Here is a 17,213-nt window from a genome sequence, read left to right on the forward strand (position 1 = left end):
CCAAGACTGGCAATAGGGACATGGAATGTCACCTCTCTGGTGGGGAAGGAGCTTGAGTTAGTGCGTGAGGTTGAGAGGTACCGGCTAGATATAGTCGGGCTCACCTCTACACATGGCTTTGGTGTGGGTTGTGTGCGTTGTGGTGTGGAGGAGCGGAGGCCCTGGCGGACTGATCCCCGGCTACCAAGACTGGGGAAGGAGCTTGAGTTAGTCCGTGAGGTTGAGAGGTACCGGCTAGATATAGTCGGGCTCACCTCTACACATGGCTTGGGCTCTGGAACCAGCCTCCTGGAGAGGGGCTAGACTCTGTTTCAGTCTGGAGTTGAAACTGGAGTTGTTCGATCATAAGACTGTCCATAAGTGCACGTGGCACCAGGACGCCCTAGGCCACAGGTCGATGATCGATTTTGTTATCGTATCACCAGACCTGCGACCATATGTTCTGGACAGTCGGGTAAAGAGAGGGGCTAAGCTGTCAAATGATCACCACCTGGTGGTGTATTGGATCAGGTGGCGGAGGAGGACACTGGACAGACCCGGCGCGCCTAAACGTGTAGTGAGGGTGTGCTGGGAATGCCTTACAGAGGCCCCAGTCCGCGAGATCTTCAACATACACCTCCGGCAGAACTTCAACAGTATTCCAAGGGAGACTGGGGACATTGAGACCGAATGGACCATGTTCAGCATGTTCTTTGGCGAAGCTGCTGCAATGAGCTACGGCCACAAGGTGGTTGGTGCCTGTCATGGTGGTAACCCCCGAACCAAATGGTGGACACCAGAGGTGAAGGGAGCCACCAGGCTGAAGAAGGAGTCCTATTGGGCTTGGTTAGCTTGTGGGACTTCGGAAGGAGCTGACAGGTACCGACAGGCCAAGCAGGATGCGGCTCAAGCAGTGGCCAAAGCAAAAACTCGGGTGTGGTAGGAGTTTGGAGAGGCCATGGAAAAAGACTTTTGGACTGCCTCGAAGAAATTCTGGCAAACCGTCAGGCGACTCAGGAGGGGAAAGCGGTGCTCTACCTGCACTGTGTATAGTGCTGGTGGAGCGCTGCTGACTTCGACTGAGAAAATTGTCGGGCGGTGGAAGGAATACTTTGAGGACCTCCTTAATCCCACTGAGGAGGAAGCAGAGTCTGGGGATGAGGGGGATGACCCGCCAATTTCCAGGGGTGATCTCACTGAGGCAGTTAAACAAGTCCTTGGTGACAGAGCCCCTGGTGTCCACCCCGTGTTCCTGAAGGCTCTGGATGTTGTAGGGCTGTCTTGGCTGACACGCCTCTGCAATGTTGCGTGGAGATCAGGGGCGGCACCCCTGGACTGGCAGACCGGGGTGGTGGTCCCCATTTTTAAGAAGGGGACCACCACCCCGGTTTTAGTCACGGTTTTAGTCATGGTTTTAGTAACGCAGTAATGCAGCGTTCCTACAGGAAAGTAACGGTAATCTAATTACCGTTTTCCCGATAGTAATCCCTTACTTTACTCGTTACTTAAAAAAAGTAATCAGATTACAGTAACGCGTCCATCTCTGGTTATGACCAGAAAAGAACTGACTTATTTCTGATGTTTTTTAATGATAATGAATGCTTTATTTATGGGTGGACATGTGAGTGGAGAACAACAAGGAGCCAAGGATAGAGCCCTGGGGAACACCCCAGAAATAAACACAACTCATTTCAGTAATGACGTTTGAGCTGGAGTGTCATTAACAGTCAGTCCTGTACGTCTTTACCATACAACCCCAAATTAGTAGTCATACTAAATAATTATGAATTTTTTTTTCTGTTGTCAGGTGGCAGACTGTATATTCATATTATTCTGGTTTTGCATTAAGTAATTGGATGCACTCTGTCCTATAGACATATTATAGGCCTGCTGCAGTCACAAAGTTTCTAATTGTGCTGGGACTGCCCATTAACTTCCACTGGACTCCCAGTGGAAGTTAATGGGCAGCCCAATTTCCTGATTCTTCATGATCCTTCATGTATGACTAGTAAAAAACATTCATAAGGGATTTCTTCCTTCAGGAATCAGTAATAATGTGCAGCATGAATGTTAGACAGGAAACCCATAAACTGTGTGCCTGTCTGGACCTATTTACTAACACGACATGTTGTTGTTTTCTCAGTATTGTTGTAGAGTTTACCTTCACTTTACAATGCAAAATGTCTTGAGGCAACTGTTGTTGTGATTTGGTGCGATGTAAGTAAAACTGAGTTGAATTGACCTGAATTGCTCATATTGTCATGATAACTTAACCAGATGTTGGGAAAAATAGGCAGCCTGAAAGTAAGTTTACATTTCACACAGACAAGCTTTTACCCACTACAGATACACACAGAGGTATGAAAACAACAACTTCCTGTGTTTTGTGGTATTAAATGTGCAGGATGTCAGTTTTTTTCAGCTGGCTTGTCGGAGACAGGAAACTAAACTGGCATTCGGGGGTTTGCTGCTTGTTGACAGACATTAAGGGACAGTCGAAGGGTTTTAAATGGACATCTGTATCCTGGTTACAATCAGGTTTCTAAAGCAGTGCTTTTGTACTTCAGAAACCTAGTTTTGAGGTACACAGTATGACAGCAAGAGGAAAAGTGAGGTTGCTATTCAGGTGTATAATGCTGCAAAGACAGAGTTCCAGCCAGGTGACAACGACTGAGGAAGCATGAACAAGAGTGAAGGTTAAAGGTTACAGGAAGCCAGGATCTTAATGCAAACAAGTGCAAGTTAAATGAACAAAGTCAGATTGATTTCAGATTAACAGTTACAGGAAAGAGAGCTTGATCGATCTAATTTATACATCACAGGGGCCTGCTAAATTACCACACTGTAACTGGATACTAATATTTATTACGCATGGTTTTGTATGCATACTAAAATAATTTTAAAGAGCATTTGATCCTTCCCAAAGAGGAATAAGCAGAAATAAAATTTTTCTTAAATGTGAGTTTATCATGCAGATCATTTGTGTTTATAGTAACCTGTTAAAGGCCCCTAATAAGCCAAGAAAAACTCTGATCGGTTATACAAAGATATGCAGAACTAACATGTTAACACGTTAAACCTTGTAACAGAGTTAATCATGTTCATCTAGACGTACTGTCTTCACTGACACCACACAGGCTGTCCCTCTACTAGATGAAAATCTGGTATGTGGTGAAGCTGTTTTCCCCCCTTTCTTAAAGAAACCACTTAAATGCAAGTGAGACGTTCAGGTGTTTCGAAGCTATTTTTCCCCACACGTCACTTTTCACATGCGTGAAATCTTTCAAAGTCAGTCTTCGGTGGTTGATTTATCAACCTGAGTAAAACAACAACAACAAAAACTCTGCTTTACATTATTTGACTGAAAGATAAACTGACACAAATAAAGGATGTCTGAGTAAACAAACAAAAAAACATGTTGATTATTTTATTCTCAAAAATCATTTTGATGAATGTTTCAACTCATGAAAAACACAATTGTGCATTTGAGCTTTATTGATTAAGGAAATGATTGAACTAAGTATGAAATATGATGAGTGGTCACTTTTTTTAATACATAGTTTTTATGTAATTCAAGTTCCTTTAACGCTAACACTACATTATAAATGCATATCTATATTTAATGTACATCACCCACTAATAACGGCCTGTTGTTATTGCATATTGAATTTTATTATTTTCATTTGTTAGTAATAGTAGTTCTACACTACATGAAGGGTTATGCGTGAAAGCCACTAATCAAAGAAATGTATCTGCTTAAAATAATTATATGGGGAACATGAAGGATTTTCTGGCTTAAAATAGATCTTGGGGGCGGAGGTGTGACGTTGTGCATAAGTACCATAGTTAAGACACATTGTCAAGGCAGAGAGTGTGTTTCCTGTTATTTCTAAGAATTCAATACACAGTTGTGTATTTTTGGATGATTTCCCTTTAGTTGAAAGTCACAACCTCTTGTGGAGCGGCCACAATTTCTGTATGAATGAAAAAAAAAAAACCCTGTAATGGTGAATGCTCATATTAAACATACAAACCTGTCAGACTGCTCCAAACACTTTATTACACTTTGATTCTTGGCTCTGTATGACATCATTAAAAAGGGTTATCCCAGGCACACTACTCTGTCTGTGAGCCAAGACACCCCATCAATCTGGTGTTCAGATCTTCTACTTGTGACGTGTAGCAAATCAAACATGATCTTAAAGGGGGAGGAGCTAAAAAAGGTTGTTTCAGACAGAGGATGAACTCTTCTAAATTGTGAATCCTGCAAAAGCTGCTATAGTAGAGTCCTTAAAGGACATATGAAGCTAGAACTGAGTACTAAAGTTTCCCTTTTGTACGTATATACATAATTTAAAAAAATCACCACAAACACAACTTTTCTGTGAAAGTATTCTTTATTATTGTGTTACAGGCTTTATCTGCACAGCACCTGTCACGCAGTTTCATGCAGTTGAAAGTCTTTCACGGATGACTGAACATCTTAAAAACACTGATGGAGAACGTCTGTAGGTGACAAAGATTGACTCATAAAACACATGTGAGGGTTTAGAAAAAACTATCTGTAACCCTCCCACACATCAAATAAACCACTGCAGACTACTACACTGTAGGAGGTGCTCAGAGGACACAAATAGACAGTGAGCATTGGAAACAGCGTGCAAAACGAACACACATTTACCAAAAAACATCACAAAATCAGTGTGTTGTACTATCCACCCATTCTCTTCTTTTGGCTATCAGGGTCACAGGGTGTCTGGCGTTTGTGTTTTGTTTTATTATTTCCATAATAAAGCCACAGTACACTTTCATTGGGCAGAATTTTAAAGCCCTTTTGATGCTGGACTCATTCACATGCAGTAGAAAAAGGAAGCAGTTTTTCTAGTTTGTGATCAAAGACTTTATCGTTACATTTAGATAAAAGTAGAAGCAGCTTAGCTGCCAGTTTGCATATCTCATGTTTTGTGGTTTTGCACCCTTCTCCTCAGCAGATGAGCCTCCTTTCTTTTAAAATGAGCGAACGACTACTTTGTCCGCAGCAGCACTAAGCATCATCATGATTCTGAGCCCAGGCTGTCCTGGTGTACTACTTACCTCACAGAACTGCTATCATAGAGAATACTGTAGTGTTCAAATGTAAAATTGGCTTTACGTGTGCTGAAACACTCCGTAGTTCTACATTAGCGGCACCTGTAGAAGCATTTCTATGAAATGGGCCTATCAGTGAAATATTTCAATTTCTTTCAAGTTCAGTTTTATTTATATAGTGCAATAATAGGAAGAAACCTCCAGTAGAACCAGGCTCAGGGAGGGGCGGGCATCTGCTGTGACTGGTTGGAGTCGAAGTTAGGAAGACAGGACAAAGAAATGCTGTGGAAGAGAGGCAGAGATGAATAATATTTAAATGCAGGGAGGTGTTTAAACACATAGTGAGTGACAAAAGGTGAGCGAAGAAGAGGAACACAATGCATCATGGGAATCCCACAGCCGTGTAACTAAGGGTCACCTGATCCAGCCCTAACTGTATGCTTTATCAAAAAAGAAAAACAAGTAAGCCTACAATCTGAGAGCAAAGTGCTTTAATGGGGTAATACAGTACTATAAGGTCATTAACAGAAGATGGGGTCTGATTATTCAAGACCTTCTATGTGGGGAAAAAATTGAGGAATTTTATAATAAATATTAAAACACAGACAGCAGATTTTGTTATGTAGACTTCAGTTTCAGTAAACAAATTCACAAATTCTTCCTCTGGCCTGTTGGAACAACAAATTTGAGTAAATAAGAAATTTCTGGTACATTTTCATTTTATTGTAAAAGATAGTTTCTTTCTTAATGTCAAATGTTTGCTTTGTTTTTGCTTTGTCGTTTATGGGAACTAATGTCTTTTCACACCTTAGTTTTGTTATAGTTAACTGTAATAATCTTGCTAGTTTCAACTTGCAGAACATTTGATACATTCACACCTTAAATGTGCTATATAAACCTGAACAACATGACATTTCACAGTGCAGTACATATAACACGTGTGTGTGTGTGTGTCTGTTGCGGCAGCGTTGACATGACTATATAAACAGCTGTGCATAGAAAATGATGTAGTGCAAGAAATAAATGGAAAATATTTTTCAGGTTTGCTGTAAACATGTGTGCAATTTTAAGTAGCACAGACTATAAAGTCACCACGTGATGTTTTGAGGTCAGAGGTGAGAAATGATCTATTGAGTATCCTTTAAAGAGTGTGAACAGAATTAAGAGTAGTTTCTGTGCTGTGTACAAATTAAAAGGCATCATTGCATTACGTGCCATTTCATTATGTACAGTTTACTGAAATGATGATTCAGTTGGGCAGAGGAAGATATCCGAGGATAAAACATTGGACTTTATCAGATGATCAAAATAAATAATCTCCAGATTAAATGATAAATAACATTACTCACAAAAAGAAATGCAAAGAGTAATCTGAATTACAGACAACATGAAAAGAAAAAAATTTCTAATTGTCTAGCAAAGTTAGACATAAAACAACAATTATGATACCCAGACAAACCTGCAGGACTAAGTCAGAACCTAAGACTCACGCTTTATCGCTCTTCTCACCTACTGATCCTTTTCTTAGTTTCAGAATTACGCTTCAGACCGAAGACAGTTCATCCTCACTGCATGGCTGTTTTTCAGTTGCGGCACAAAAATGTTAATTTTTAATAACTGATATCTGTGTTTCAGCAAGAGTGCATTTTTTTCAGCAAGAGTGTATTTAAAAATACAATCAAAGTTTAATAAAAGGCATGCAAACCTAAAAGAGTCTGGGGAATTAAACTGCTGCTTTTTGACGGATAAAACTGCAGAATAATATAGTATGGGCTAATTATGCAGTGCTAAACATGCCGTATCAGCATTTGTCACAGTGTTTCTATCAGTAGTTGTCACATTAAAAATGGAACATTTGAACTGCTGTCATAGAGAATACTGTAGCTGCATGTGTGCTTAAACACTGTGTAGTTCTTCATTAGGGGCACCTGTAGAAGCTAATTCAATTTAATAACATGGCTGTATGATAGGTAAAGTTATAGTAAAAAACACAAACACAGAGTGATTTATAATAAAACATCACAGCCTTAAAAAATACAAAGAAAAAATGCAAAGAAAAAAAAAAGGTTTAAAAAAGTCTTTTTCTAATAAAATATGTTAAAGGTTACGTTTTCACAGTTTCTTTAGGAACATTGTATACTGCGCCTTTTGTGGATCAATCAATCTATCATTGTAGAAAATAACAGATGTGATAAAAAAAAACCTGAGACTTTAACATCGTTCTATAACTTGAAATCCACTCTGAAGATGCCTGTTCCTGTTTCTCCACCTTTACATTTGTTGAATCCTCCAGAGAGATTTATCTGTACTTATATCACTGTGAGGAATCACAAGGTCAGTCAGCTTATGGAGGTTTTATTCTTGTAAAATAGGTTCGTATCACTGAAATATTTCACACGTGATAAAACCAGGATTGACTCATTTAGAAATGTATTTTCTTTAATTTTAATAAACTACAAATATGTCTTACACACATTTACCTGCAGAATTTTTCAAGGCAGTTTAGCAGCATGACAGTGACTTACTTTTATAAAAGGGATGATGTCGGCCTTTAAAAATTTAGAAAGTTTATAATAAATATTAGTGATTGCTGATGAGGTCAGGAACAATTCATTAGTTATTCATTAAAATAAATAATAATGTAATAATAACATGAAAATATAATGTTTTGAAGCTTTGAAAAGCTAGACATAAAAGACCAACGGTGATACCTGGAAATCTGCTGGTTTTGGAGGAAATTGTTTTATATATATATACAAACACTGAATTTCACCATAATTGTATTCTAATAATCCATTAATGTCTAAATTATCCAAAGTCAACACTGCACTTAATATGATTTTGTTATTGGAAGGTTATTGTTATGTGATGATGTTAAGATTTTTTTTTTTAAATGCGTAGTAAATTATGAGACTCAGTTGACAGTTGTTGGGATCCCAAACTTGTTAATGGTCTTCAAAAAATATAAACCAATGAAAATTTGCACATGTTACACACTGACATGGTGTAGATCTTATTATAACACAGTAACAGACAATTAAATGTTCACTTTTTCAAAGTGAGACTGAAAATGTTTTCCTTTCGATTTTTGGTAGATCGTAGTCATTTATTGACCCTTATTGTCACATCGCCAAGCACTTGACTAGACCTGTCTTTAAAGACCTATATTTAAAGACAAGTTAAATTGAGAATATTTTTTACAATTACTGGTCGGATATCATTGGTGAAAAAGATATAAAGTTCTTCAGATATGCAAATTCAAAAGTTGGAAGTGAAGAAAAATGAGCCAATGACTGTTGAGAGGTTGTTCACAGGTTGAGTAGTAGGTCACCACTTTCACATCGTTTGCACCAACCACACGTACAAACATGCATGGAGGTTTGCAATCAGAAGTTAACTAAACCACACTGAGGATTAAGGATTGACAATGTGCGAGCTCAGCTGTCAACATGCCAACAAGTTCCCATCAGCAGAAACAGTGCAGAGAAACCTATTGTACAACTTTCTCATGGCCTGCAAAGCAAACGCTGTGGTCTAATCGCTGTTAACGCCTCCACAGCGATCAGACAACTAGTTTTGCATACCCGTATAAATATGCGTTCCTGCACATTTAAATCAGTCAGTTGATCTGACCCATTTCTCGAATGATGGGAAACGTAATTAAACTGGTAATACTGCTTAATTGGATTCTAGAGCAGCTCGAGTCCAGAATGGAGTTAATGATGTTGCAGCCTGACGTCATTTGGAATAATGGATGCAAGCGCACATTAGGGGTTATTTTGTAATGTCAATATTGGCTTCATTTATTTATCCTACTTTACTTACACATAATTCAGAAGATTTAGATTTTACAGCAGCATGAGCTTTGGCATTTCTTCATTTGCACTGGTACAGTGCAGCACAATGCAAACTTCTTCATTTGGCCTACAAAATTTCCACTGAACGTCTTGCTAACCTAAAGAATCAAATGCATCGATACTGAAATAAAGGGTAGGAGTTAAGCTGTGTAGATGGCATGGCTAGGGTGACCAAATTACAACAAATTAAAAGTGGGTCAAAGACTGTGGTTCTGTGGGACCAATGGTTAGTGGTGAAAAATTTGCACATCGTGTTGCTCACTGGAACAATATACAGTGTTTGTCTGTTTCCCCCAGGTTTTAACAAACAAACAGAAGCCAGTGATTGCTTTCATAGTCTGCACCACTCTGTGTTACCTTTGTTGAATTGCAGTTGCAACATATCTATGCATCTACACAAACGTCTATTTATGAGACATGTTTACTTTTGCAAAATGTCTGAATATGCTTCTATATTAGATAATCAGACTAGCTATGTCAAGGACCACAATAAGGCCTATCACTTTCTAAGTATCACACCTTCACTCAGGGAAACTACGAGGACTGAAAATTAGACTCCGCGTGCTTCAAAGGGTTGTCTTTAAAAGTTTTATTCAATAAATAACCCAGAGAAGACTCCATTACTGTGCACAATATGATCTAGTTGCTAATCTATGACCTAAAACAACTTAATAAAAATCACTTGTATTTGTTGTTAGTGCTTTCGTGACTAAAATCTGAAAATATTAGGTTGAACATGAAACTTCAGCACAAAGTTTGAATATGAAACTTCTGGTGGTTCTGAAACCACTTGAAGTAACAACTTTCAAAAAACAAAATGTAATTGCAAATTTGTATTTTGGGCATGTTAATTGTCTTTACATTTAATATAAATTTAAAATGTAAATTTTGTTTTAGGAAGAGGTGCAGAGAAATATATTTTGTCTTAAACAACTTTTGAAAAACATGAAAGGCAGACTGAAGACTGATGAGTCAAAGCCCGAGAATTGACAAGTCGTTTGCATACAACATACTTTAAACATACTCTGCTATCATGTATCGAAATAAGATACAAAAGATTTAACACTAGAACATGCTGAAGAGTCATGTAGCATAAGCTAAATTCTAGCTAGCTGGCTAAAACTTTTGTTTTTGCTAATATTATTAGTAGCAAAATTCTAAACAATTGCAAATGCTTATTGGACAGCTTCTCATATTATTTTACCAGCTGATGTGGTCCATGATAATTTATATTAAATGGTATATAACAAAGAAGCAAAAATTTAACCTTTAAAGTGAGGTAAATTTATGTGGCGTATTTGGCTAATGGGTTGTTAATTGCAGGTCATTATCCAATGAGAATGAGATAGTTGTGTTAGGAAAAGCAAATGAGCTTTTCGAAACTATGAACAGTCATTTGGAAATTACAGTCATCTTTGAAGAAAAGTAGACTAGTTCCCAGTGAATATTGATTATAACCTTTGCTTGGAATAATTGCTGATTATTTATTTCGGTGGGCAATGACAATGCTAGATCAGCTAGCTGTAACTTGGCTATGCAGCATTCATCAGGTCTAATCACTTTGTACTCGGGGATAAAGCAGGGGCATTTCCAGAGCAGGTAGCAGTGCCACGTACGTTTTTAGGCCTCCGTCACGTAGGCCTAAAACCCTCCTGCAACCACCAGTACTGAGGGGGGAAAGGGTATTCCCTGAATAGTTATGAGTGGTTGCGGGAGGTTGCTAATGTCAAACAAAGAGGCATACAGTGCTGTCCTGAGAACCTCCTTACAATTGCTTTAGTCACCTACAGGTTGCTGGGGTCATCAGTATGGAAGATGCTAACTTGTCTATAAACGCTTGCAAACTACTCGTCAAGCAGCAGTGAAAAGTGGGACGCAAACCAGAAATGAAACATTTTTGCTTTCACAGTAAACTCTATAGCTTTGTTAATGTTTTGGTTTTGGTAAGAAGGCGAAACTTTTACAGTAATCAGTATTTATGTCTGATGAAATTTCAAAAACCCCCAGTTTTGTTTTTGGTCGTCTTCCTTTACCACCTCGTCGACAACCAATGCTCTTGGTATAACCTATATATATATGCTGGTCTCTCAGACGATGTACAACGTACATAACATCATCCAACATGCACGGAGTCTTGTGGCTCATCACTTTTTTAGCTGACTGACAGTTGATCTCATGTCTTAAGGTGTCAATAATAACGGTTCTGTGGTGGTTGCACAGAGAACCTTTGGTCTCACGAGGGATGACTCTGAGTTTGGTTTGAGAAAAAATGCTTGACTGAGTTCACAAGTTGAGAGACTTATGTGGCCAGGGTCCTCAAACGATCATAAACTCTCGAAACGAAGCAGGCAGAGGTTATGAACTGGTCCTGGCACCAGTATGCAGTCACGCCCCAAGATGTGGTTTGTTACGTTTGACCTGCCAGTTGAACCTACAGCAAAATGTATTGTAATATTCAATCTGTAACAAGAACAAAGACAAATTTTGGGCAATAACCTGTATCTAAAAAGGCCAATTCACATTATTTTTTTTTCTACTAACCTACTATCAGGATGATTCAGCATGATCACACACAGATTTTCAAAACAGAAGCTTCATTTAACTTTTATATATTTTATTTTAATTTAGAGCTGAATGAGCATTTATTGAAATAAGCTGCATATATAAGTGAATAAAAGAGAACAGAAAGAAGCCACAGCATGCTAGGGAGTCAACTAGACTTTGTATGAGAGAACAAAAGCACTGATAGGCAAAACCCATTTTAATGATTTATCTTGATTGCACTGTTTTAATAAAGACAAGGTACCATAAAGATCTATGTGAATCATCACAGTCGGTTCACATCCTCCTGAGGAAACAAACAGCTGGGGTACGGCGAGGTCAGCAAAACACAGAGTGTGTTTCATTGGTTAAGGTTTACCCCAAAGGCGTGTTTTTAAACATGAGAGTTTCACTGATCTCTCCAACTGCCACAGGAGGAGCACCAAGGACATGTTCAACACCTCTAATAGTACAGGTAAGGGCTCTAAGACACGTAACTATAAAAAAAATGCAAAATGTAAGCTAAAAGACAATGCTTTCACATGTTTTGATGTGCAGATGCATATATGTAACAGTAACTTTACAAAGAACCAAATTTAGTGATTTTAATCAGTTTGCTGTGAAAAATCCACCAAGTTGAAATGTCTGGGAGTGTGGTTGTGGTTCATAACAAATCTGCAGCCACATATGACTCATAATCACTTGATTTGTGAAAACTATACCAAAGGTATGACTACCAAATTGTCAGAATTATTTCTCCCTAACCATAGAAGTGACTGTAAATTGTAAAGCATAAGCTGGAGGTTTACGCCGTCACAATGCTATTAGAAAGATGTATGCTTCAGTTAAAAATATAGTATTCTTATTTGCTACACTGATGATAAAAATATGAAACTGGCTCTTGAAAGCTGCAGGCCGACATGAAAATGTGTGAAATATAACAACGCCTGCCTACTCAAATAAAGCATTTTTGAGTTTGGTGGGGTTGTTCTCACTTTCAGGTTGATTGTAAGAGGAGGTAAAAGTTTCCTGATATTGTGACGTAAGGCACAGTATTCTGTTGTTGTTAATAAAGATTAAAAATAATAATTTTAGTGCAAAACATATTTAGAGTTCAAACTGAATCAGGGAAAAATCCATGACCAATATAAATGCCTTGTTTTTTAAAATGCAAAGTGCAACAGCAAGAAAAATGTTTCAGTTTGTTTAAAATCCACCCAAAAAATAATTATTCTTCTCTAAATATTTCATGACAAACCATTTGTAGACAAATAGCTGTAGCAGCGGCACAGATGCTGCACATCCTTTGCGGATAAAAGTATATCCGTGTTGAACATTGCATTGTTTTTAAAAATTTATAAACAAGAATTTGATAAGCCTTAAAACCAAAAAGAAAAAAACCCCAATTTTTTGTTTTACTTTTTAATTTAACATTAAAGTTTAGGAACGTTGCCCATAATTCTTTTTATTTAGACGTGAAGTCTTCATCGCCTCATCAACATAAAGAAAACCAGTAGCAAATTGAAAAAGCAGCAAAAAGTACTGCTGTGTTATATCTGGTGCTTCCATGACTAAAATCTGAAATAAAGGGATGAATTTAACGCCTTTAATGTGCCAAGAAACCCACATCCCAATGTTTACAAACAGTCTTTTGGATGTCCAAGTTCTTCAGATTTTAGTCTTTTAAATTGAATCAAAATTTTAAACCATAAATGTTGTGATATATATAATTTGTCTTTTATGCATTTACAGAGTAAGCCCACTACTGAGAAAAGAATCAGCTCAAAGGCAGATTGAAGGCTGACGTGTCAAAGTCAGAGAAGACAAATAATCAGTGGCACGCAAAGTGCTGTTATGAGTGTTAACCCAGGCATTGAAATGCACAGTAATGTTTTGTATATTTTATAATATTTATAAAATGCTGTCTTATATAAACACATGCGTAGAATATGAATTAGCATGGACCAGGAATATATCCAAGTCCGCTCCTTTGTCCATCGTTAGAGAGCGATATTTAAAGTAAGCAGCTTGCAAACCTTACTTTTAGCGGTCAGTGCTGTTAAACGCTTTAATTTACGAGTATTACTAGATTGTGTTTTTAAGTAGTTAAATGCGGAAAAAACACATCTACTAGAACAAATTAGTGTGCAGAAAGGGGAAAGTTTTTCTTATTTTATTAAATTACACATGACAAGGTTATTAATGCAGGCTTTTTCTTTCAACCCTGACCCTGTATGAACTAGAGAGAGCTAATATTGCTAACAAATTATAGTGTTCTGTATGTCAGACATCTCCATTCGCCCAGACGTTTCTAATAAGGGAGATTTTCTGTTAAGTATTGCACATGACTTACATTATTTCGAGTATTGAAAACTTTACTCCCATCCTGACTGATTCCACATTTAACTGCAACCCTCACCTAACTCACACTTTAAGAGCAGAAAATCACACTGGCACCAAACCCTCTGACACAAGCCCGTCTACACGTTTTCCTTTTCCTCTTACCTTAATGTGTGTCCCCCACCATCAAACCGACAAGTTAAGAGAAGAAAAAGGATTGCTGTAATAAACTTAACATTGTGAGCAGCCTGTTCAAACAGGCACATCGCTGAAGATGAAATGATAAAAAGGTGATTGTGGAAACTGTCTATAAAGGCTGTTAGCACGCGACACTGACTGATCTGTAAACCTTAAGCTACCCACGATTTCCCCTGTACCAACGACCTGATGCCAGTGTCACGCAACATGCTACGAAATGACTAAAATATCACAGCCGCCTAGTCAGACTGAAGAGCTTTGCTGCAGATCTCTCACTTTCAACCTGATTGTAAAGGGGTTGGTATTTCCTGATATCGTGACGTGCAGGGCAAAACATTGCTCAAAATCAGCCCCGGCTTCATGTAAAAGGAGCACTGCAGTTTTTGAACAATAATAAGTACTCACGCAAGCTGGTCTTTCTGTGGCATTTTGGAGAAGTACAGAATGACTCAAGACATTCATTACAGACATGTCAAAACAGCAGGAAGTTTTTCATATGCAGTCTATTTGCCCACAACTGACTGCTTTAACTTTATGTTGTAAATAAAATGCAGAAGGCAAAGTCTGTTCAGGAAAATTTCAGGTCCAATCAGTTTTTCAAGCAGCACATTGTCGTTAGCTGCTTCACAAGAGGGTCCTGGATCCATAAGAGGACATGCTTGGGCAGGTTTTCTCCTGAAACTCTGTCTTAGCCCAGCACCCTCATGCAAAAAAGATTAGAAATCTTCTTTGCATGAGTTTCACTTCCTGCTTAGATAAATGTTAATAAATGTTGCAGTGGTGCAGCTACAAATAATAGAGGGAGGAGACAAAAACCACAAGTCAGAGCAGCTGTTTAGTAACCAGCTTTCTGGTTGTAGTTTGTGTACATAATTACTGACAAGAGTAAGCAGAATAACTCACTTGATGAACAAACGTTTAGAAATTGAATGCATACAGGCTATAAGAACAGCAGCGACTACAGGAATCAACATATGACCGTAAATTTCCTGTAATATCAGGAAATAAGCTAATGTACTGAAGGGCCTTTTTTGAAAGACCCAATCAATAGTATACATGTCTGCTGACCATGTCCCTCAAGTACCAACTTTGAATTTATGACCCAAACATGTCCTTATTAATCTGTCATAATAAGTGTCAGTCTTACAATCACAAACCAAATATAATCCTGACCTGGTGGTGGCCACAGAGTGTGTCTGAGCCCAGTTTATTCCAATCTGTTTGCTAGTTTTCAAGTTGATTTACTGAAAGGCAAAAAATCTCAGCCTCTTGTTGCTCCAAGAGCAGATGTGGGCAATTATTTTTTCCCTAGGGACCGCATGTGATACTGGGATACTTTAGACTTAAATGATACAATTAGCCCCAAATTACGTGTGAAAGTTAAAGTGCCCACAGTGTAGGGGAAATACTGAGGATCACCAATAGTATTTATTTATTTATTTTAATAATTCTTTGACTTACAAGTTTTATTTTCTCCAACAGCAATGCCTGACTATACTATAGAAGATTACTTCTTGAATATAAGTAATGACTCATATTCCGAAGATTATCCTGACAATGAAGACTGGTGTGAAGCTGATGACCAACAGGCGGACGTCATCAAAACCTTCCAAGCTTGCGCTTTTACCGCCATCTTCCTGCTTGGCGTTGCAGGAAACTCCCTGGTGATCGCCACCTTTGCTCTCTACCGCCGCTTTCGACTTCGTTCCATGACCGATGTCTTCCTGTTCCACCTGGCGCTGGCTGACCTCCTCCTGCTCCTCACACTCCCATTGCAGGCCATTGACACTCACAAGGGTTGGATTTTCTCCTATCATCTCTGCAAGATCATGCGTGCAACCTACGCCATCAACACATACAGCGGGCTGCTGCTACTGGCATGCATCAGTGTTGACCGCTACATGGTAGTAGCACGAGCGCAGGAAATGCTCAGGCTGCGCAGCCAAATCCTAAAAGCTGGGAAGCTCACTGCTGTGGGGGTATGGCTTGTTGCAGTGACTCTAAGCATCCCTGAAATCTGCTTCTCGGGGGTTTCAAACAGCTTCTCTGGGAATTCAAGCAACAAAACTGAAGCGTACTGTGTCATGCAAGTAAGTGGTCAAATAAGACTGGTTCCCAGTGGCGTGATCATCACCATCTTCTGCCTGTCCCTCGCCATTATGGTGGCAAGCTACACTTCGATTGCTCGAGTGCTGTGGGAAGGGCACGCACATCGGCGAGGGAAGCAATGGCAACGGCAGCGTACACTGAAGCTGATGGTTGCCCTGGTGCTGGTTTTTCTGGTATTCCAGCTGCCGTACACTGCGGTGCTGTGTCGCAAAATGTTTGGCCCGTTCTGTGGTCTGATGTTGGAGTACATCACCTGCACGCTGGCGTACACCCGCTGTTGCCTCAACCCTATCCTCTACGCCCTGGTAGGCGTGCGTTTCCGTCAGGACGTGTTGAGGCTTATCTACGATTCAGGCTGCCCATATCGCAATCTGGTTGTGCCACAGACGGTGAACTCCACATCAATCTCCGCCTCCTCACCTGCTCTCACCGTGCTTTCGGCATGCTCTCCAACATCTCCCGATGGTCCCGTTGCCTTCAAGTTTTCGGAAACCAAATAAACTCTGAGTGGACGATGAACTGCTTTGCATATATTGTATTATATTGTATTTTTTATATTTCGTACAGCTGTTATGAAGAACCAAAAATTTAAATAAACATTATTAGAAATGGAACATCTTATATTCAGTTGTTGGTAACTTGTTGGTAAGTCAAGCTGAATGGGTCAACCCATGAAAAATCAATACGTTTGTCCTACCTGACCCCTTTAGCTCTATATAGATATATATTAGGGGTGCAACAATACTCGTATCGATATTGAACCGTTCGATACAGTGCTTTCGGTTCGGTACGCATGTGTATCGAACAATACAAATTTTTTTATTTATTTTATCAACTTTTCTTCTGACGATGCTGTCTGTGTTGAGCGCTCAGTGAATCTGCGTTCGACTACTCCGCCCGCCTAGGCTACACTGTCGAGTGCAGATCCACTGAGCGCAGCGCAAGCTAGCAAGACAGAAGCTATGCTCATTGCAACATGGCAACTGCCTCAACGCTACCCGAAATTGAGCCTCCCCCACCCTCATTCAGATCTGGCGTTTGGAACTATCTTGGTTTTCATGTGAAGCATGACCCTGATGGCGCGTCATGGACTAAAGTAAA

The 17,213-nt window shown here is 39.1% G+C and overlaps 1 protein-coding gene across 1 annotated transcript; it reads left to right on the forward strand.

Annotated features, from left to right (window-relative positions):
- Positions 1-11,648: 11,648 nt before the first annotated feature.
- Positions 11,649-16,918, forward strand: ccr10 (chemokine (C-C motif) receptor 10). Its single transcript, XM_014335192.2, has 2 exons — positions 11,649-11,940; positions 15,486-16,918. Exons 1-2 carry the CDS (start codon positions 11,916-11,918, stop codon positions 16,610-16,612), a joined length of 1,152 nt encoding a protein of 383 aa, XP_014190678.1. The 5' UTR covers positions 11,649-11,915; the 3' UTR covers positions 16,613-16,918.
- Positions 16,919-17,213: the final 295 nt, after the last annotated feature.

Source organism: Haplochromis burtoni, unplaced genomic scaffold (assembly GCF_018398535.1).
Source record: "Haplochromis burtoni strain Fernald_Lab_line unplaced genomic scaffold, NCSU_Asbu1 Contig_6, whole genome shotgun sequence".
In the NCBI taxonomy this organism is placed as follows: Eukaryota; Metazoa; Chordata; class Actinopteri; order Cichliformes; family Cichlidae; genus Haplochromis; species Haplochromis burtoni.